Source organism: Mustela erminea, chromosome 9 (assembly GCF_009829155.1).
Source record: "Mustela erminea isolate mMusErm1 chromosome 9, mMusErm1.Pri, whole genome shotgun sequence".
Classification (NCBI taxonomy): domain Eukaryota; kingdom Metazoa; phylum Chordata; class Mammalia; order Carnivora; family Mustelidae; genus Mustela; species Mustela erminea.
This window is the reverse complement of record NC_045622.1, coordinates 16,929,670-16,951,941: the sequence shown is the minus strand read 5'-3', so window position 1 is coordinate 16,951,941 and position 22,272 is coordinate 16,929,670. Positions and strand designations below refer to the sequence as shown.

The window sequence follows — 22,272 nt, the reverse complement described above, 5'->3', positions numbered from 1 at the left end:
CAACCTAAACTTAAACCTGAAGCAGCAAGAAAAAGAACAATAAACAAAGCCTAAAGCAGGCAGAAGGAAGGAAATGAAGCCTAGAGCAGAATCAAATGATCTAGAAGCTAAAAGAAACCATACAACAGATCAGTGAAACCTGGAGCTGGTTCTTTGAAAAAATTGATAAAATTGACAAACCTCTAGCTAGACTCCTCCAAAAGAAAAGAGAAAGGACCCAAATAAAGAAGAGCATAAATAAGAGAGCAGAAATACAACAATACTACAGAAATACAAGGAAGACAACATTATGGGAAACACCAATAAATCAGACAACTAGGAAGAAATGGAAAACTTGAATATTAGCTGTCATTATCAGAAAACAAAGTTTACTTCTTAATTTCCTTTTTGTGGGGGGACAAAGTGAAGCTTTGAAGACGGGGCTGGGGGTGGGGAGTCCGTGGAAATCAGGGGCCATATCTGTCAGTTACAAAACACCACCTGGTTCTCTAGTATGTTTAAGTAGCACAACACTGTAACAGTAACTCAGAAAATAATATTTTCTTCTGGATCCCAAGCATTACATTTTAGGACTGGTCTCTTGCTAAAACAAAAAGAATGTGATATCCCCTCTTTTCTCCCCTTGACATTGAGCATTTGGGGACATTTTAAAAAGTCCTGACAATCCATATCAATTCTGTGGTTTCAAATTGACACGGAATTTGTACAAAGAATACTTTGTGCTGTTACAATATTTAACTGATACAGTTTAACAATAGTAATAATCAACTTTTATTGATTTTACATAAATAGCTTATAGAATGCCTTTCCAAACCACGTTTTCTGAATATATTTATGTTACAACTCACAACATTTCTTTACGAAACTATTTGTTAGATCTTTTTACAGACGAAGTGGGGAAAAAGTGAAGGGAGAAGAGGGAAAATAAGATTTCAAAACTAATCTTCAGTGATCGGCCTAAATATTTGGCAATTACTTCCTTTTATAGGAAATTATAGGATTGTAACTTTGAAACGTATCAAAAGTGCAGTGCATCCATTTAATTAAAAAAGCAGTAGTGTCAAATATATTATTTGGGCATCAAATTTCCCTTTATAAATATATTCAGGTTCACACAGTTTTTATACTTATTAAATAATGGTTTAAAATAATAACCATTAAAATCTTTAAATAATCCCAGATCTGGATTAAATCATGGTAGTAGCAGTCTTTTTTTTGAATTCTAATTTGTTTTTTTCCAGCAGTAAAATGTAATATTTGACAATGTCCCCAGAGAATAAGCTTCCTACACTGGAAGATGATAATCTTACTAAACCTGCTATTAACTAGGTCATTTACGAGGCCACTAATATGTTCTATCAGACATTTTTTTCAGACTGATGTATCCACGTGAACAAAATACTACAGGTAGTCATTACTGTACCAACACTGAAGACTGAACCATTCGAGAAACAAGAAACCACGTTTATATTATTATTTCTTTGTTATGATGCTTAGTCTTGGTATTCTCAAGCACAATGTATTTTTTAAACGAATATGGGTGGATTTATTAAGGCAAAGGACATAGCCTAGTCCTCTCAATAATTTATTCTCTATCCTCATAAAAATTGTTGTTGAGGCTATACAAGTTACAGATATGCTGGCTACAGAGACACCACTTGTCCTGGAGACCAACACCTAGTATAGTAAGCATGAGGTTAAAATTTCGGTGTTCACAGCATTCCTTCTTTGATCTGCCATCACGATCATTCCTCAGCAGTACCCTCGATACCACTGACTTGCTATGTCTCTTGGTTTTATGTATGTAGATTAATTTTCCCTATTAAAAATATTTCAGAACAGTTAACAATAGGACAACAATCTACTCAGTCTTTGTAAACTCTCTACTGAATAATTTTTCATTTTTACAACCGTTTTCTGCATGGCTGTTGCACTTTTCTTCTGTCATCTTCTTCACATAACTAAGTGGTCCCTTCCCTTCAAAGGAGGAAGGATTTTTGAAGGAGCCTCCAATTCTATCCCACAAGGTGAAATACTGTCCGTAGTTGTAGTCAAAGAACATGTGGTGGTCTGTGTGATGGGCTGAGCCATTAATAAATGGCCTTAAGATTTGGGGGACACGGAAGTCGCCATCATGAATGGATATCGTCCAGATATTCACCAAAATGTACAAACTTAAGTAAACCACCTTGTGTAACGGGAAGATAAAAGGGTATATATGATAAGGTAGACTCTGAAGGAAGCCATCCACAGGGTGAAAAGCATGGCTTGCAAATGGAGTTGGAATCTTCCAGAGATGATGAGGTTTGTGTATGCGCTACAGAAGGAAAGAACACAGTTAAGAACCACCTTTAATTTTCAACTTAGCTCTTTATGCTCACGTTGTGGAAATGACCTAACTAAAAAATAAAAAAACTCTTTAAATGCCCAAATCACTTTATAAAATGCACCCTTTTACCTGAACACAGTAACATTTTAACACAGCCTGTCCAGACCCATAAAGAACACATACAAAATGTACCTGGTGTCTGTCTTGACTGTGGCTACTCACGTATTCAAAAAGTTAGAGGGAATTCTTAGAAATACAAAACAGAATTTGGGGCACCTGGCCGACTCAGTCAGGTAATGTCCGCCTTCAGCTCAGGTCATGATCTCGGGGCCCTGGGGCTGAGCCCCGCATTGAACTCCCTGTTCAATGGGGGAGTCTGCTTCTCCCTCTGCCCCTCCCCCTGCTTGTGCACGTGCTCTCTCTCTTCCTCTTTCTCTCAAATAAAATCTTAAACTAGAAAACAGAATTTGTAACCATACACTGCTGAAATGTATATTTTTTTCTCTTCCCCTTAAAAATGACTCTACCTGGGGCAGCTGGGTGGCTCAGTGGGTTAAAGCCTCTGCCTTCGGCTCGGGTCGTGATCCCGGGGTCCTGGGATTGAGCCCCATGTCTGGCTCTCTGCTCAGCAGGGGGCCTGCTTCCCCCTTCTCTCTGCCTGCCTCTCTGCCTACTTGTGATCTCTGTCTGTCAAATAAATAAATAAAATCTTAAAAAAAAATGACTCTACCTTATACACAAGTCTATGATGAAGGCCTCTGTGAATCCAGTAGATCAGCATGTCGGTGAAGAAGAGGAAGGACAGTACGCTAATGATAAGGCGAAACCAGCCTAGAAGAGACGACAGGGGATGTCAGAATCAAGATCCAGCTTCCAGGACCAGAGTTTACTTGGTACTTGTCCATCTAAGCGCATAAAATGGGAGCCTAGACTCAAACACTATAAACTGTTTGGGCTAGTGCGATACATTGTAAATTAATCTCCCTTAACTCTCTGGTATCTGCTGCTTTCCTCATTTCCCTCCCATAAAAACTTGAAGTTAAACTATGAAGGCACTTATGAGACAGACAAAGCATACACTTAAGGCATCTTTATTATTTAAATCTCCGAGCATAAGTAACACCACTTATTTTTCCTTCATATCAGTCTTTGTAAAACATCCTTACATACTAACTTCCTGCTTAGGATTTTATTTTCCACTAAACACCTCAAGCCTAGCATTTACTCCATAACCCAACACGTTCTGATCTTTCCAGCCTCCTCTGTTCCTGTACTGAGCAGGCTGGTTTACTCAGTATCCTCCCCACATCTTGGAGGTCTTACCTCTGTAAGAGCTCTGTTCTGTTTTGGGTTCCTAGAACACGATTTCTCTTTTTATTATTTTTACTCAAAATCCTATCCACTTTTCAAGGCCTAGCCAATTCATCACCCTGCTATGTATTTTTGTTCCTTCCTTTAAATATCTGACCTCTTCCTTGGACAGCAGGTGTGCTGGTGCCAACAAGCCTGGGTTCCAGTCCTAGATCCGCCCCTTACGGGCTGAATGACCTGGGCAAGTTACGGTACGTTAATTTACTCACCTATAAAAGGAACCTAACAAGACCCATGTCATAGAACTGATGTGGAATGGAACAGATTGATACACGTGAAAAGCTTAGAACTGTAGCTGGTACATATTAATACTCAATAAACACTAACTACGATTCTTACTTTCTAATATTTAGATACTAGAGATGGGTCTTCATTGAATAATTTCAGAATTTCACAAAAATTTAATTTAGGCACTACAGGACTATCTATAATAGCAAAAAAAAAAGAGGAATAATGTAAAGATCTAAAAAAATTGGGGATCATTTAAATAAACTATGGTTATCTATAAACTGTGATACTATAACTAATATACTATATAATGTCAATATTTACTGACATGAAAATATGGGCATTTACACTACTAAGAAAAACAAAAAAAAAAATCAAAGTCCAAACCAGTTTGTATGGTAGGATTTCATTTTTGTGAATAATGTGTAAATAATGGAGTAGACAGGCATATATGTCAAAAGAGGTAGTTTCTAGGTAGCAAGTTAGTGGATTTTAACACTCTGACTTTTCTGATTTTTTTCTAATTATCATGTACTACTTGAGGGTTTTTTGCTTGAGTCTGAATTCAGTAAAGAGAGTAGTGAATGGGGGCACCTGGGTGGCTCAGTGGGTTAAAGCCTCTGCCTTCAGCTCGGGTTGTGATCCCAGGGTCCTGGGATCGAGCCCCACATCTGGCTCTCTGCTCAGCAGGGAGCCTGCTTCCCCGTCCCTCTCTCTCTGCCTGCTTCTCTGCCTACTTGTGATCTCTGTCAAATAAATAAATAAAATATTAAAAAAAAAAAAAGAGAATAGTGAATGAATGCAAAGGTCTCTCTCTGATCATACTCAGCTTCCCTGGGCACAATTCCATCTACCACCAAGACTTTAAAATTGATAGATTAGGAAATGAATGTATGTGGCAAGGCACAATACATAAAAACAGAGCATTAAAAACAACTAAACAACTTTTTTTTTTTTTTTTTCCGAATTAGACTGGTTCTTTAGAGAAACCACTCCACTCTCTGATGTTCATCTTATGTACTTACCACTGGGAAACTCTCCTATGTCATCATACAATTTGCTGTAACCTCTCAACTCTAGCAGGAACAGGGACACCGTGGGAATGCTAATCCATGGCAATGACTGGACAGTAAATATAATCTCTCTATAGACTTGATTCTGAAAATGAAATGGCCAGTACTTAAAAATCACAAAATCTACGTTCAACAAAAAACAGCATAATATTGTCTTGGATTGGATTTTTACAATCTCTTTTATCTGAGGAAGCTCGTTGCCAAATTGTTTCCGTGAAAATGGTAACATGTGGGAATGTATGTGTAAGGAAAACATTCCTTTTGTAAAGAGCAAATGTAAGAAATACTTTAAATTCTGAAACTTTCTCTCCTTCCCACAAAATCTAGATGCTACATTTCCATTTATGGAATAATCCTTTCTTTCACAAATAACATCCATCCCCAACCATCTTGATTTTCCCTCTTTTTTTTCAGTCCTTGGAGTCATTGATAAATACAAGTAACTGGAGGTGGAAAAAATGACTGTAAACAAATCTACAATCTCGCAGCTAGTCAAAAAAATAGATATGTAATAAAAACGTAATTCAGTTTGAGAGTCAGATATTAAAACAATTACACAAATGTGTGCATTTATTGATTCCTCATTATTAGCAAAGAAATTCATTCCTATGTATCTAGGAAGACGCCAGCCAGGCTTATAATTAACAACAACAACGTTGGATTCATTTATTTGTTTAAATTAAGAGGAGAGAGGGGATTAGCCCTACCGGAAATATCTAATGTATCTGAGGCTAGCTGCAAAAATTTTATTTAACGGTTATAACCCAGTTTAATCTGAAAAGCTCACAAATACCTATTATTTTTACTGTGACTGTACCTAAAAAGTAGGTAAGACAATCACTTACCTTCAAAAATTGTGGATGCTTCATTAATGCATGATCATAGACAAAATAATAGCTCAGTGTTGCAAAGAAGAAATAAAGGATATAAGCTCCAAGATTTGTTACAATCAGGAGACTAATAGTTTGTCGGAAGATGTTATCCTCAGGCCATGAGGCTGGATAGATGTACGGTGTAAAAAAATAATAATCTGCAGCATTGAGTACAAGATCCATCTTAGCCCCTAAAGGATAAACAGGTGCAACAATTATTTACTCATGGAAAAATTGTACATGAAGCTCCTGCTTTAATAAGCACTTACAGTGTAAGACTGCAGCTACCAGAACCCCTGAAATGCCATCTTTAGAGCCAAAAGGAACTTAAATGTCATCTCTAGCCCAATCTCTTCATATTATACATGGGGACAGCAAAGCTCAGAGAAACTGAGACCCAGAGTTTTTTTTTTTTTTTTTTTTTTTTTTTTTTCTTCTAACCATCTGCTGATTAGTGGCATCGGTGCAGATCTAATGCCATCTTTGTGTTCTTTTCCAACATCTCCTACGGCAACATGGCAAGTAGTAAAGACGTGGAACGCAGGAAAGTAGGTACTCAGATGTTTCCTCCTCTGGCTACCAGTTTCAGTGATACGTCTCTTCTAAAAGAACTCCAATTTCAGAGGATTTTCCTTCAGTGCTGAGACTTAGAGACAAATTTGCTAGATGGATCTACGCTGCCATCTCAGGGACTATCTGTTCTTGTGACAGAAGGAAAGGCCACTCCCATTGACAGAACAAAAGGAGACAGATTTTTGATTAAGAACTAGAATACACTTATTCCTCCTCCCCCAATCAATACTCTAGATCGGGGGCTGGCAACTGCAAACTTGTAACTCAATGTTTGAGAAGGAGAAGGCACAAAAGAGTTGTCTGGAAATAATTTAAAATTTCCAACTGTCTATTGTCCAGCCTGCCTGGAGCTTGGATCACCTGTATGTGTTAGTGAATCAGCCTGAAGGTTTCTGCCCAGGTATTCTGTGAGGCTCATTCAAACACAGTGGGTGTGACTAAATATGGAAATATCATTTCTTTGCTATTGACTTAATGAACATCCTACAGTTTGATGATACTCTCTGCTGGTAAGAGAGTATCATCAAACTGAGTATCATCAAACATCAGCAGAGCAGTTCTTCAGGACGTATCCTAGCTTGTTTCACAATCAATGAAGCAATCGGTGGCGTTTATTTACGTTCTTGTGGTCAAATCCACTTAAAAGATGGTTAGGATGTTCATTTTCTCTCCTGGGCTGTTGTTTCCCGTTTTTCATTAGTTCTTACGCTTCCCCACTGGGGTAAAACTCCAGCAATCTGTTTTTCCTGTCTCTAAGTCACATGCGTCGGTAATACCCACGCTGTCCTCTTCAGTAGGAGGCCTCACAGACACTAGTTGGGAGCTCTTACAAGAATTTCATGTCTGTGTTATTCCTAATGACGGATGCTTCCATTCATTGTGTTATTCACATGGGTTATCTTTATTTAAAAACAATATTTCCATCTGCAATGAAACCCAAAGTAATAAAACAGTCCCAGCAAAGAGCAGAGGTAGGGGTATGTGACAGGGGCACCAACACACAGGGGGCACCTCAGTCCACTGGAGGAAGCCTGTGCCGTCAAATGAGTTTGAGTGCCAGTCTTCAAAAAACAAAATAAAGCCATGTTTTTTCAGACCCTGAAACTGTGGCCAAGGGACTGTGGACCCGTGTTCGTTTGTGTGACCTCACTGTTTATTTAACCCATGTATAAGTATTTGGATAGATTCTTACCTTATGCTATTTAAAATAACGCAACAATGATTAACCCAATATTGTGTAAATTTCTACAAGCGGAAGAGCTAGGACAGGGATGAACAGGCTCGGTAACTTTGGTAGATATGGCTAAGTTGCTCTGCACAGGAGCTGTGCCACTGTGTGAGCCCACAGCTGTGTAGGATCGTACCCGGTTCCCTACACCCTTACAGACTAAGAATATCATCAAATTGTAGGAAATTCGTTAATCTGATAGCCAAGAAATGATTATCTTGGTGTAGGTTTCTTTTTCTTATTATGAGTGAGGTTGAACAGCATTCTATATATTTAGAATAATTTATATTTTTTCTGTGCAATTCTGTTTTTATCCTTTGCCCATTTTCCCACTGGGTTTTTAGATTCTTAAAATCAAATTCTAGAAGTTCTTTATTTACTGAGGGTGTTTATCCTTGTTTATGATATGAGTTGCAAGCATTTTTTTTTTTCTCACTTTGTCATGGAAAGTTTTCTTTTAAAATATTTTTTTAAAAAAGATTTTAGTTATTGATTTGACAGAGAGAGACATAGCGAGAGAGGGAACACAAGCAGGGAGAGCCGGAGAGGGAGAAGTGGGCTCCCAGCTGAGCAGGGAGCCTGATATGGGGCTTGATCCCAGGACTCTGGGATCATGACCTGAGCCGAAGGCAGACGCTTCATGACTGAGTCACCCAGGTACCCCTTAAAAGAGTTTTTTATTTATTCATTTGAGAGAGGGAAAGAGAGAACACAAGCAGATGTTAGCGTCAGAGGGAGAAGCAGACTCCCAGCTGAGGAGGAACTCTGACCCAGGGCTTGATCCCAAGATCCTAGGATTGTGGACTGAGCTGAAGGCAGACACTTAACTGACTGAGCCACCCAGACATCCCTGTCATGGCAAGTTTTAATTAATTAATGTTAAACACCAGATATTGACATATATCCTTCATTACACATTGTTAATTCATTCAAATAATAAGTATGAAGCACTACACTAGGTAATGAGCATACAAATATTGAAAAGATACAGTCTAAATCCATATGAAAGGTAAGGCAACTATGGAAACAAACAATTACATCAATAATAATGCTATAATAAAGGTATATACACAAATTCTACATAATTAAAAAACACAACTACCCCAGCTTATAGTAGAAGGCTTCATAGTGACATTTTATTCAGGCTTTAAAGGACATTATCAGAAAGAAAAGATTAGGGATGGCTATTTCAAATAGAAATAACAACTTGCACGGTGCCTGGGTGGCTCAGTTAGTTCAGTGTCTAACTCTTGGTTTCGGCCCCATTCATGATCTTTTGGGTTATGGGTTGGAGCCTCAAGTCAGGCTCCGTGCTCAGCAGGGAGTCCGCTGGAAGTTTCTCTCCCTCTGACTGCCCCACCCCCAATAAATACATAAATAAATCTTAAAAAACAAAAAAACAACTGGCGAAGGCATAGAAAAAAGGCATGGTATATTCATGACTCACTGGGTGTCACTGATGGGTGCGAAACAGTAAGACGGGGGTGAAAGAGAGGGGGGAAACTGTTCCAGGATAAACCTGGTAAAAGGAAATTCGTGTCAGGCTGTGCAAAGCTCTGTTGCCTTGCTAGGGAATATGACTTTCCCTCATACACAATGGGGAGATACTAAAGGTTTCTGAGCAGGAAAGAGGTTCTAATCAGACCCATATTTCATAGAAACCACTCCATTAGGAATATGTGTACAGATGAGAGAGAGAAAGAGACTAATTTGGCTGGTCCTCTGGTAGACTAACTAGCTTAGCAGCTCTGAGAACACACATGCACGTACACTGGGGATTTAGCAAGTAAAAAACCCACAGGGCTTGATGACCAACTGAATGCTGGAATGTGAACGAGGGAGAAATCTAGGATGACTGTGAGATTTTAGCTGGCCTGAGTGGACGGTGATGTCATCATCATCAAAAGAGGGAATGCTGGGAGAGCTGGCAGATTTGGTGCCACAGGGACGGGGTGCAGAAGTAATGAGGGGTTCAGTTTGGGTCTTCAATAAGCTTTAAGTCTATGCTTACTCTTAGACATAAGCAGTGGACTACACAGAAATATGAACCTGAGGTTCAAAAGTGAGCTTGTAGTAGTTGAAATTGACGCCATTAGAGACAGCCAACAGCTATCACATGGCAAAGAAACTACACAAAGTAATAGCAGGCAACAAACCTTTTGAAACAACCTAACAATTGGGAAAGATTTTGTGACATCACTAAAGGTTAGTTAAGAGTTTACAGACTAATCTGGATGTTACCTACAGTGTTGCTTACCCCTAAATCAGTACAGTACAGCCCAAACCAACTCAAACATTAACTAAGACTCTTCTTTATTCAATATTTAATATCAGATGCAAATAATTATTTTCAAAAGGTCTCAGTCCTTTAAAAAAAACTCCTTAGTTTTACTTTTATCTGAAGACCACGCTAATTGTGTTAATTTGTACATTCCCTGGTCACAATTGCTGTTACAGTAAACCAGTGCTTGGAAGGGAGGAAGAAATGTGCCTCAGTCATTCTAGAGGCAGTTTAGATACTGGGAAATAAAACCAGTTTTAAGTGTTTTTAGAATTTTGGTTTCAATTAATTCTATTTGTTGAATGCAGTAATTAAATATTCATAAGTATACCACTATACTTTGACATCTAACACAAAATCTTCTGAAATCAGTAACAATATGACCTCAAAATTGCAAATCACATTTGAAGTTTAGTGACCTTGTGGCACAATGGTAGCGCGTCTGACTCCAAATTTGAAGTTTATATGCAGACCCACATCTGTAAAATGGAGATAACATATTTCCATTATAGAACTGTTGTTAAGGTTTAGAGGCTAAGGCCCCAGTGTTTTGCCACCAACTGACACAGAAATTAGTCAAATAGGAGCTATTATTACTGCTGTTAGGGAGCTGAAGCGGAATCAAAATTACTTTAACCTAAGGGAGAAAAAGGTGTCATTTGGCCTTTCCTTTAAAAATAATGGATGATATCTAATATCAATATTTATTCTACACTTGGTACCATAAATATTACCTCCTTTAACATTTTCAAGAAACCCTAAGGGTTCGGCACTAGTGTTAGAGGTACTAGTATTATGGATGAAGAAGCGGGGCACAGGAAATTCAAGTAATCTGGGGCACCTGGGTGGCTCAGCCGGTTAAGCATCTGCCTTTGGCTTAGGTCATGCATCCCAGAGTCCCAGGCTTGAGACCCACGTTGGGCCCCCAGCTCAGCAGGAAGTTTGCTTTTCCCTCTGCCCATCACCCTGCTCATGCTCACGTGTGCGCACTCTCTCTCTCTCTCTTTCTCAAATAAATAAAATCTTTATAAAAATTCAAGTAATCTGCTTGGGATCATCAAATAAACAAATGCTGGGGCTGGAACTCAAACACTTGCAATCGGGTTACAAAATCCCGAGTTTGTTTTTTAAGATTTTATTTATTTACTTGTTTGACAGAGAGACAGACAGACAGACAGACAGACACACATACACACACACACAGAGGCAGGGGGAGCAGCAGGCAGGGAGAAACAGACTCTCCGCTGAGCAGGGAGCCTGATATGGGGCTTGATCCAAGCACCCTGAGATCATGACCTGAGCTGAAGGCGGATGCTTAACCAGCTGAGCCACCCAAGTGCCCCTCAAAGTCCCAAGTTCTTAAACCAAGACGTGAACCAAGTTCAAATGCCTCTTCATCACGAGCTCCACTCTTTAGCTCCTTATTTTTTTAAATTCTCAGTGACTACCAACTCACAAAATTTTGCATATGATTTTAAGGTGTTTTTACCCCCTATGTCTGGGGGTCCACAGACCCTAAGTTAAATATCCCTGACTGAAACAGATGCTTGTATTATTTTACATTCACAGAAACAGAGAAAACTTTTTTTAATAAAGTACAGTTATTAATAAAACACAATTAGGCTAGAATGACTGAGTCTACTATTACTTTGGCTTTACTTTAAAAATATAGATCATAATTGTTAACATTTGTTGAGAAACAGGTGTTATGTAAAAGCATTTTTTATGAATCACCTTGCTTAGTTCTCACAACCCTACCAGGCAGGTACTTCCGTAACTCCTACTTTATAAAAAAGGGAAACGGAGGGCAGGAGTATTTAAGTAATTTGTCAAGTACCAAGTAACAAATGGGGGGTATATTCCAGAGTCTGCTCTCTCAGCTTCTACATTATCTTATCTCTCAACCTGTATACAAACACATAGGGAATTCTGAGTATCTCATGCTAATTACATTACATAATGATAGGAAAAGCATTCTCTGAGTGATCAAGAATCATGTATTCATCATTTTTTAGATGCTTATCATTAGAAACCTGAACACACGCACGCACAGCGACAGGTAACCTGCTGGAAGGTTTTGGTTAAAAATACCTGGCCACCACAAGCTTTCCAGACTGGAAACTTTTTTTCCTAGTGACCTTTGGAACTTCACCTATCTCTACCACTTCCAACTCCACTCTGCTCTAACACGGATGCCGGTAGACACAATGTTTTCCTTTTACGATGCTAACGTAACAGATCATTTCCCTTCCCTCTTAGTCTTGTCAAACCGTGGATTGTTGTCTCCCTCCATCCAGGAACTGGGGTTTGCTCTGTAATGGTCAGGAGGTCACAGCCTAATTTCTTTCCCCCTTTAAAAACGAAAGATCCCTCCAACCCAGAGGGATATCTGTCTCGAAGTCAAGCACTGGTGTTCGCGGCACAGACTCCCTCGGATGAGCGCTCCGCAACATCAGGCATTTCGCTTCCTGCGCGCCGATCTCTGTGCCTGTTTCTTTCACGTGCGGGCCTCCTCGGCGCCCCGGAACCTCCTCCGGCTGGACAGAGCCCCCACACCTCCGGTCTCCCGGCCAGCGGTGTCCCCTGCACCCCGCACTCGACGCATCACGGCCCGCGTCGGCTTCCGGGATGCCCGGCTGCCTGTCAGTCCCTGGTGCGGGTCACCCCGGAGAGCCTGACCCTCAGGCGGGGTCCCACCCACGCCCGCGCCTAGCGGGAAAGGAAAGGGCCGGCCGCACAGCTTCCCCACCTGGGACGCATCGCGCTGATGGCTCCCCATCCAACTTCCTCCCTCTTCCCCGCCCGTCCAGCTCCGGTGTATCTCGCCTCCTCCTCCCGCCCTCCCGTTATCCCTACCTCCAGAGAGTCCGTGGCCGGCTCGGCCTCCGCAAAGTCCTAGGCAGCCGGGGCCACTGGGCTGCCGGCGGCGGTCAGCCAGCGGGTGAGGCCTGGAGGGGCGTAGCCAGCCACACGCTCCTAGCGGCAGGAGCCGCCAGCCAATCAGGGGCCGGCGGCATAAGCTGATATGACGGCAGATCGCGCGACTTGGCTGCGCGCGGCTCTCAGTGGTCACGTGGGCGCCGCGCGCTCGGCCACGCCCCCTCCGTCCTCCGGTTGGAAGCGAGGGCGGGACGCTGGTTCAGGTACCCGAGCCGCGGAGAATGGAGTTTCAGGTTTTGTTTTTGTTTGCTTTTCAGCTGCCACTACGGGTGTAGTTGAGTCTTGCACGAAGCAGACTGACTGTGTTTATGCAGACATTCCTAAAACCGATGCCCTACCTGGAGGGGAAATAGGTGTTTTCCTTTGAGTTGAATGACGGAAGCATTTCCCCGCTTACCTTGAGGGAAGTTCAGTACCTGTGAGACAAGGACGAGTATTTCCCAGTCGGAGTGTGTGGTTTGGTTTGGTTTGGTTTTGTGGTGGTTTGCGGTGGTCACGCCTGTAAGTCGAATTTCTGGGAGCCTCCGTGTGGGGCTTCTCAGGGGCCAGCCGGCCGTGCTGGCATCCTCGGGGACGTGCTTGGAAAGACGGGTTCTCGGGAGTCGCTCCGGCCTTCTGGATCAGAACGTGCCGGAGGGTCCCAGAAATCCGTATCTTCACAAACCCCAAGTGAGCCTGAGGTTTGCGCCAGTTAGAAAACCGCAGCTCTAATGAATTAGATCAGTCGGGAGAAAATGTTGTCCTCCCTCGTGAGTGATCAGTAGAAGAAAATGCTGAAAAGTGATAATGCTGATAACTAAGTTTGGGAAAGACCTATTTCTGTTTCCTTACGGGAGCATCAGAAGTGCTACCAGGTAAGGGGAGAAATGAATTAGATTCCATAAAAACCTTTTATATGAATATTGTTTTAAATACCTGTGGCTTGCCTCCTATTTTCTTTTTTCTTCTTCTTTTTTTTTTTTTTTTAAGTGGGCCTGTAACAGTATATTAGTTTCAGGTGTACACCGTAATGACTTGATGACGTATATTCGTTTCAGGTGTACAGCCTCAAGACGATAAATTGGCTCCCGCTTTCCAAGTCACATATCTTGTTTCCTTTGTCATTCTCATCTAACCCTTTAATGTCTGAGATTAAGATTTTTATGTATCATTTCTGAGAAACATAAAAATGTTAACCTTGAAAATAAAACAGCCAGCTATTTTGCCAGCAAAAAGGGGTTTACTTGAGAATAGTAGAGCATTGCAATTTAGGGCAAGCAAGCTATGGCAAACTCACAGGCAAATCCACAGGGGGGGAAAAAGAAACTCTAGTTTATAGAGAAAAGGGGGAGGTCGGGAAGGCTATCGTAAATAAAAGTCCATTGGAATAAACTGGGAGTTGGAAATAGAATGGCTTTTCGTAGGCTTTGTTGTCTTTCAATGTCTTTCCATTGGCTGGGTTGTTGCTAGGACAGAGGGAAACCTTCCTCTTACTGGGATGGTAAAGTAACAGCAAAAGTATATGGGTGCGCCTGGGTGGCCCAGTGGGTTAAGCCTCTGCCTTCTGCTCAGGTCATGATCTCAGGGTCCTGGGATCGAGCCCCACATCAGGCTCTCTGCTCAGCAGGGAGCTTGCTTCCCCCCCAACCCCTACCCCCCAACCCCGCCTGCCTCTCTGCCTACTTGTGATCTCTGTCTCTGCCAAATAAATAAAATCTTAAAAAAAAAAAAAAAAAGTAAATGGACTTGCAAGGTTAGGCTCTTCCTTGTTGGGTCTGCAGTTGACGAGGAGTGAAAGGGTGTAAGCGCTCCCCCTGCTGGCCACTCACTTGTAGTGAGATTTCCTTTTATTCTCACAGATTTAAAAGGTATTTATCGGGGCACCGGGGTGGCTCAGTGGGTTAAAGCCTCTGCCTTCAGCTCAGGTCATGATCCCAGAGTCCTGGGATCGAGCCCCATATCGGGCTCTTTGCTCGGCGGGGAGCTTGCTTCCCTTCTTCTCTCTCTGCTTGCCTCTCTGCCTACTTATGATCTCTGTCTGTCAAATAAATAAATAAAATCTTTTAAAAAAAATAATAAATAAAAGGTATTTATCTAGTACAAAGGTTCTACATTTGTAGCTGCTGTGTACTTGCTTATGTGGTTTTAGTCCGAAAGTATATTTTTCCCTTGAATTAAGTAATATCGCATTTGAGAAAAATGACCTATTGTGAAAGATGGTGAAATCTGACATTGAAATTATAAGCAAACCTCCAATATAATACCCGGAATAGCTAGAATTTTATCACTGAATATGTACGGGATCCTGCACCACCACCAGATGGTGATACATGCTATGAAGAAAACAAAAGGGTGAAAGGATCAAAACTGATGATAGCTGTTTTATTAGACAGCTTGGTTACAGTCCCTTTCTCCGTGTGGGGAGCATTTGACCAGAGTAGAGTAAGGGAGCCTCATTTACTTGGTAGATTCTAAACTAGAGTCTGAGTGTTTTTGATGAGCTGGTGGGGCCACAGGCTTGCAAACACCTATTTGTATGAATTTAGTTTTTAGATAGAAAAGAGTATTCAAGGAGAGCCTGGGTGGCTCAGTTGGTTAAGCGACTGCCTTCAGCTCAGGTCATGAACTTGGAATCCCGGGATCAAGTCCCACATTGGGCTCCCTGCCCCGCAGGGAGTCTGCTTCTTCCACTGACCTCTCTCCTCTCATGTTCTCTCTCATTCTCTCTCTCTCTAAAATAAATAAATAAAATCTTAAAAAAAAAAAAAAAAAAAAAAGCGCATTCAAGAAAAGGTTCACAAGCATCCAAAAACAGATATAGGAAGAGAAGATATTTATTCCTCAACCTGGTGCCATGGATTAGGTTTTAACCTGCAGTAGCTACTTAATATTTTAGGGATCAGAGATCCCTCTGAAAATTAAATGAAATCTATGGTCTCTCTCCCCCCAGAAGTACACATTGCATACAGTAGAAGCTCTTCCCAACCAGTGTCCACTTAACTAATGTTCTCAGTAGCCTTTCTGAAATGTGCCAGCGGATCTTTGGAAAATACTAAAGACTCAAAGCTTGTAGCCTTCATTTTGGTTCACACCTGCGTATCTACTCCCACCAGTGGAGTGGGATGCTTAACAAGAGTCAGTTATGCTACGAGTCTATTGATTTCTGTTACATTCCTCATAATTATGTAATTAAATTTTACAAATTGATAAAATTTGAGTCTGCAAAGAAAAATAATTTTTTTTAAAAGATTGATTTATTTGTGAGAGAGCGAGCAAGTGTGTGAGAGTCCAAGCACACAAGCAGGAGGGGCAGAGAGAGGGAGAATCTGAAGCAAACTCTGCTGAATGTGGAGCCCATCGTGGGACTCCATCTCATGACCCCAGGATCACTGGTCTTGGGGCTTACTCTCACCCAGGCACCCCAAGTCCTGTTTCCATGAAAACCCAGAACGTTTTGGGAAGACAACATGAAGATGACTTCTAATATAAATAGCTATTGAATTGGATATAGGCAATGTGGTTATGAGAGCCTAGAAAGACTTTTTCAAGCCCCAAATCTGGTAGGATTCTGCCTTCAATTTGATCTGCAAGAGTTAACTTGTCTCTACTGTGAACAAATTAAAGCTGAAAATCGAATGCAAAGCACTGGGCCTATAGTTTAGGCAATACCAGAGCTCCAATCAGAGGGACTGTACTCAAAAGAAAGACCTTAGGGAATGACTGGAGAATAAATATTCAGGTAAAAATAAAATTCTTAAAGCATATGTATATATAATATTGATGAGGATGTAGGTCATGTGATAGACACCCAAAATAACAGAAGTTTACTCCAGAGAAAAGGTTTTCTTAACCATGAAAGTGTTAATTAACTTACTTGTCTGTGGTAACAAGCCCCTGAAGTGCAATGACCCCCAACACAGTAGAAATTTATCTTTCACTCAAAAAACAGTTCAAATGGATGATCCTGGTTATTGGGTAGCCCTCCTCCAAATGGGATCCAAGTTTTTCCATCTTGTAATTCTGCAATTGTCATAACTTTCTGTGTCTTATCTAGAGAAATGGCAAAGAGGGAATGGAACGTGCATACCCACTCTTTGAAAGCCTTGGTCTGAAAATTCCATACATCCTTTCTGACATTCACATGGCTACAAATCGGTTACATGGCTCCATCTAACTATTAGGGAGGCCGAGAAACGTAGCCTTCATTCTGGTAGTCTGTCTGTTCAGCTAAAATCAGTTTCTAGGGGCGCCTGCCTTCAGCTCCGGTCACGAACGCATGGATTCTGGGATCAAGCCCTGAGTGGAACACAGACTGACTGCAGACCAGTAAGGACCAGAAAGCATGCTCTGTCATTTTAAACAATCGAGTCTATTTTCATCAAAGATGCAAGTGTGTATTTAAAAACAAATACTATACAAGAGCTTATAAAGGGGGAAAAAAAAAAAAAAGAGGCGTGTCCACGTCCTAATTCTGCTCTGCGCAGGTAATTATTCTTTACAATTCCAGCTGTATGCCATGTACCCATATATTCACACAAACATTAGTCATGCTTGCTGTGCCATTTAGGGATCTCTCTCTCTCTCTCTCACTTTGAAGCCTTAGAATTAGGACTCTGGGCTAGAAACAGTGCTTTTACAGAAAGCTGGCCATGTGACTCCTGTTAAAAACCAAAATTCAACAGAGTGGATCTGAAGATCTATTTGGCTTTATTCAACCACTCATGAATCAGGCAGCATCCCATCTAGCAAGTGGAGAGTAGCTCCAAGGAGGTACACAAATGGAAGGTTTTTATAGGCAGGAGGAGGGTGAGACAAAGAAGTTGAAAGTGGATTGTTTGAGGCGAGGTCTCTTTCCCTTGGGGGGAAAGCAGGAGTTCTTCCTAAAGCAGATCACCTCACTAATGCTGGTGTGGAAATCCCAGGCTGATTGGCTTCAAATTCCACTCCTGGGAGGCTGAAACTGTAGTGTAGTCAATCAGGAAGTCTCGGTGGGGCTTAGCAAAAGTGACTCCATTTTGGATCTGCTGGTTTGTTTTCACCTTCCCTTAGATGAGTTCCATAACAACAGCAGAGCGTAGACCATTCACGTGCACTAATGAGGCATGCCCATAAATTTTCAGAAGTAACAAAGGGAGAGATTTTTGTCCGAGACCATGGGTGAGGGAGCAATTGATTTGTGACATTTGAACTGTTGGTGTTGATGTCATTCGTAACTGTGGGCTGGTGGGTCCCGAGGCAATTGGAGTTGTAAGTAAAAAGCATGTGCTGGAACAGAATAGTGTGCAGACAGAATGTTGACTTTCTCTAAGGAACTCCAAGCAGCTTCCCAGGTCAAGTAAAGACTTGAAGGAGAAATGGGAGTTCGCCGGTGTCAGGCAGTAGGTAGGACTAGAAGGGCAAGGAGTTGTCTGTGCCGTGGGTGACATCAAAGAGCATAGCCTGGTACAGTAAAGCTCAAGGTGAAAATTGTCTTATAAATGAGACCGTGGAGGATGGACTCATGAATGACTTCTATTTGTTGGAATTCTTTTGAAGCCTGGAATGAATTTCTTCATGGGAGAATTTAAATTAGCATCTGCCAGGCTTCTGGGGATTCTACTAATGGAAGGTCTCTCTAACTTAAATTTTCACTTTGAGGTCTTTAATACTACCAAGACAACAAGAATTTGGCCTCAGGCCTGGCTTTCAGCTCTAACATCTTTTTTTTTTTTTTTAGATTTTATTTTTAAGTAATCTCTACCTCCAACATAGGGCTTAAATCTATAACCTTGGGATGGAGAGTCACATGCTCTACTGACTAAGCCAACAGGGTGGCCCTGTTTGAAATTACTTGTCAGTGATTTCCTCCCTTTGCTCAGCACCGACATTTGAAATTTTTTATTGGCTTCTGTAGTCCTCTTGAGTCAGTGGTGGAAATTTTTTAGTGAAGAAGTTTATCCAGATACCTAGGTCACCAAATAATCAGAAACAGAATGAAAACCATCTTTCTGATGAAAGAGGCTAGCATTTTATTTATTGGCATCTTACCTATTGAGAAAACTATTTCCAGATTTCTGCACTTTATAAAATTTGAGGAAAGGGAAGAACATGCAAATTGCTAGTCCACAAAGAGCTAGACTTCCCCAAACATCTTTTATCTACTTATTGCCTTTCTTATCACCAGTGGACTTTGAATGTCAGAGCTAATTTATTCTGGTCCCAAGGTAGTGCCAAGAACAATAGTTTTGAAGACTTGGGTCCAATGCCAGCATGGTTACACTTAAAGTTTGTAACTTTGGGGATTTGTTCCTCCTCTGTAAAACACAGAACGCTAATACATACTCTACCTAGTTGTTTGCTAGGGCTTCCACAACAGAGTACCATGAACTGGGCAGCTTAAAACAACCTAAATTTATCGTCTGACAGCTCCGGAAGCTGGAAGTCCAAAATCAAGGCGCTGGCAGGGCCTCCTGAAATGTTTAGAGAAGAGAATCCTTCCTTTCCTCTTCCTAGTTTGAGGTATAATGGCCTTCAGTCCTTGCTGTTTCTTGACTTGAAATTGCCTTACCTCACTCTCTGCTTTGTTCGTTACATGGTGTTCTCCCTATGTGTATGTCCATATTTCCTTTCTTATTAAGAATATCAGTTATTAGAATTAAGGACACATACTAATTCAGTAGGACCTGATTTTCATTAACTGATTATTTCTACAACAGCCTATTTCCAAATAAGATTACAGCGTGAAACTCTGGAAGCTAGAACTCCAACATTACTTTTCGTGGAATTCAACTCAATTCAATTCATAACAACTATCTTCTAGGTTATTCCCTTCTCTGTGTTCTTCAAAACACCTTGTAGGTATTATTGTATATACTTTGGTTAAAGCATTTATCATGCTTTAAAGCCTGCTAACCTTTTTATTATTATTATTATTTTTAAAGATTTTATTTATTTATTTGAGATAGGGAGAGAGAGTGAGCATGAGAGGGGAGAGGGTCAGAGGGAGAAGCTGACTTCCGGCTGAGCAGGGAGCTGGATGCAGGACTCAATCCCGGGACTCCAGGATCAGGACCTGAGCCCAAGGCAGTTGCTTAACCAACTGAGCCACCCAGGCGCCCAAGGCTGCTAACCTTTTTATAAAAAATTCCAGTGTAATTAACATACAGTGTTTTATTAGTTTCAGGTGTACAATATAGCGATTCAGCAATTCTAAATGTTACTCAGTGCTCATCAGTGTAAGTGTACTCCAAATCCACTTCCCTTTTTCCCCCATCTTCCCACCCACCCTCCCCTCTGGTAACCATCTGTTTGTTCTCTATAGTTAAGACTCTGTTTTTTGGGTGGTCTCTCTCTCTCTCATTTAATATTTTAAGAGATTTTATTTATTTATTTATTTGAGAGAGAAAGAGAACAGAGGGAGAGTGACAGGGAGAAGCAGGCTCCCTGCAGAGCAGAGAGCCCAATGGGGAACTTGATCTCAGGACTCTGGGATCATGACCTGAGCCAAAGGCAGAGACTTTAACCCACTGAGCAACCCAGGTGTACTGGTTTGTCTCTTTTTTGTTTTATTTCCTAAATTTCACATATGAGTGAAACTATATGGTATTTTTCATTCTCTGATTTACTCCACTTAGCATTATACCCTCTAGATCCATCCATGTTGTTGCAAATGGTAGGATTTCATTCTTTTTTTTTTTTTTAATGGCTGAACAATATTCCATTGTATTATATATGTGATACCTGTTCATCTACCGTTGGACATTTGGGCTGTTTCTATAGTTTGCCTATTGTAAATGCAATAAACATAGGGGTACCTCTATTTTTCCATTTTGGCATATTCATATCCTTTGATTAAATACCCAGTAGTGGAATACTGGATCATATAGTAACCCTATTTTTCATTTTTTGTAGGAACTTCCACTGCCTTCCACAGTGGCTGGAGCATTTTGCATTCCCACTAACAGTACACAAGGGTTCCTTTTTCTCAACATCCTTGCCAACACTTGGTGTTTCTTGTGTTTTTTATTTTAGCCATTCTGACAGGTGTGAAGTGATATCTCATTGCGGTTTTGATGTGCATTTCCCTGATGAGTGCTGTTGAGCATCTTTTCATGCGTCCATTGGCTATCTGGATGTCTTCTTTGGAGAAAAGTCTGTTCATGTCTTCTGCCCATTTTTAAACTGGATTTTTTTTTTCTCTTAGTATTGAGGTATATCAGTTCTTTATGTACTTTGAACACTAACCCTTTATTGGCTGTGTCAGTGGCAAATACCTTTTGCCATTCAGTAAGTTGTCTTTTTGCTTTATTGATTCTTTCCTTTGCTGTGTAGAAGCTTTTTATTTTGATGTAGTCCCAATAGTTTATTTTTGCTTTTATTTCCCTCACTTCAAGAGCTCTATCTAGAAAGAAGTTGCTATGGCCAATGTCAGAGAAATTAATGCCTGTGCTCTCTTTTAGAAATTTTATGGTTTCGGGTCTCATGTTTAAACCTTTAATCCATTTTGAGTTTTTGTGTATGGTGTAAGAAAGTGATTTTTTCATTTCTTCTTTGATTTCTTGATTGATCCATTCATTGTTTAGTAACATGTTATTTAACCTCCATGTACTTGTGTTATTCCAGATTTTTTCTTGGGTTGATTTCTAGTTTCATAGCATTGTGGTCAGAGAAGATGTGTCGTATGATTTTTTTTTTTTTTTAATTTGTTGAGACTTGTGATCTGTTCTGGAGAGTATTCCATGTATGCTTGGAAAAGAGTGTGTGTTTTGCTCTTGTAGGATGGAATATTCTGAATATATCTGTTAGATCCATCTGGTCCACTATGTCACTCAAAGCCACTGTTCCTTGTTGATTTTCTGCTTGGATGATCTGTCCATTGTGGTAAGTAGGCTGTTAATGTCCCCTACGATTATTGTGTTACTATCAATTACTTTATTACTTTATTTATTAACATCTTAATTTAATTTTATTTTTTTCATGTTCCAAGATTCATTGTTTATGCACCATACCCAGTGCTTCATGCAATATGTGCCCTCCTTAATACCCTCCACCAGTCTCACCCATCCCCCCCACCTCCCTCACTTGGTAATTACTTCCTTTATGTTTGTTATTAGATGCCTTATATATTTGGGTGCTCCCATGTTCAATGCATAAATACTTACAATTGTTATATCTTCTTGTTTGTTCATTTTGATTATGCAGTGTCCTTCTTTGTCTCTTGTTACTGTCTTTATTTTAAAGTCTCTTTTGCCTGTTATAAATATTTCTACCCCAGCCTACTTTTCACTTCCATTTGTGTGATAAATGTTTTTTCATCCCTTCAGTTTAAATCTGCATGTGTCTTTAGGTCTGAAATGAGACCCTTTTAAGCAGCATATAGATGGATCTTACTTTTTTTTAATCCACTCTCATCCTGTGTC

The 22,272-nt window shown here is 40.6% G+C and overlaps 1 protein-coding gene and 1 long non-coding RNA gene across 5 annotated transcripts in view; one reads left to right on the top strand and one right to left on the bottom strand.

The window, feature by feature from the left end:
- Nucleotides 1-747: 747 nt before the first annotated feature.
- On the bottom strand, nucleotides 748-12,936 carry SC5D (sterol-C5-desaturase). 3 transcript variants are annotated; one of them, XM_032359137.1, is made up of 6 exons: nucleotides 12,812-12,930; nucleotides 6,143-6,596; nucleotides 5,847-6,064; nucleotides 4,954-5,086; nucleotides 3,060-3,160; nucleotides 748-2,317 (listed from the first exon to the last, which is right to left on the bottom strand). In XM_032359137.1, exons 3-6 carry the CDS (start codon nucleotides 6,054-6,056, stop codon nucleotides 1,862-1,864), a joined length of 900 nt encoding a protein of 299 aa, XP_032215028.1. In that variant the 5' UTR covers nucleotides 6,057-6,064; nucleotides 6,143-6,596; nucleotides 12,812-12,930; the 3' UTR covers nucleotides 748-1,861. The 3 variants fall into 3 exon arrangements, with proteins under 3 accessions (XP_032215028.1, XP_032215027.1, XP_032215026.1); XM_032359136.1 differs by having other exon boundaries at nucleotides 6,143-6,569; XM_032359135.1 differs by lacking the exon at nucleotides 6,143-6,596 and having other exon boundaries at nucleotides 12,812-12,936.
- Nucleotides 12,937-13,044: 108 nt separating this feature from the next.
- LOC116599334 overlaps nucleotides 13,045-22,272 on the top strand; it is a 42,117-nt gene continuing 32,889 nt past the window's right edge. The window contains exon 1 of one of the 2 annotated variants that reach the window (XR_004289315.1): nucleotides 13,045-13,749. This is a non-coding gene — a long non-coding RNA (uncharacterized LOC116599334). The remainder of the gene's footprint in view (nucleotides 13,750-22,272) is intronic. The other variant, XR_004289316.1, reaches the window with a different exon arrangement.

Coding starts and splice junctions, on each gene's coding strand:
- SC5D (XM_032359135.1), bottom strand. CDS start 6,056: ATGGATCTTGTACTCAATGCTGCAGATTATTATTTTTTTACACCGTAC. Junction 5,087..5,846: donor AGCATCCACAATTTTTGAAG/GTAAGTGATTGT, acceptor TTTCATTTTCAG/AATCAAGTCTATAGAGAGAT. Junction 2,318..3,059: donor ATCATAGACTTGTGTATAAG/GTAGAGTCATTT, acceptor TTCCTTCTGTAG/CGCATACACAAACCTCATCA.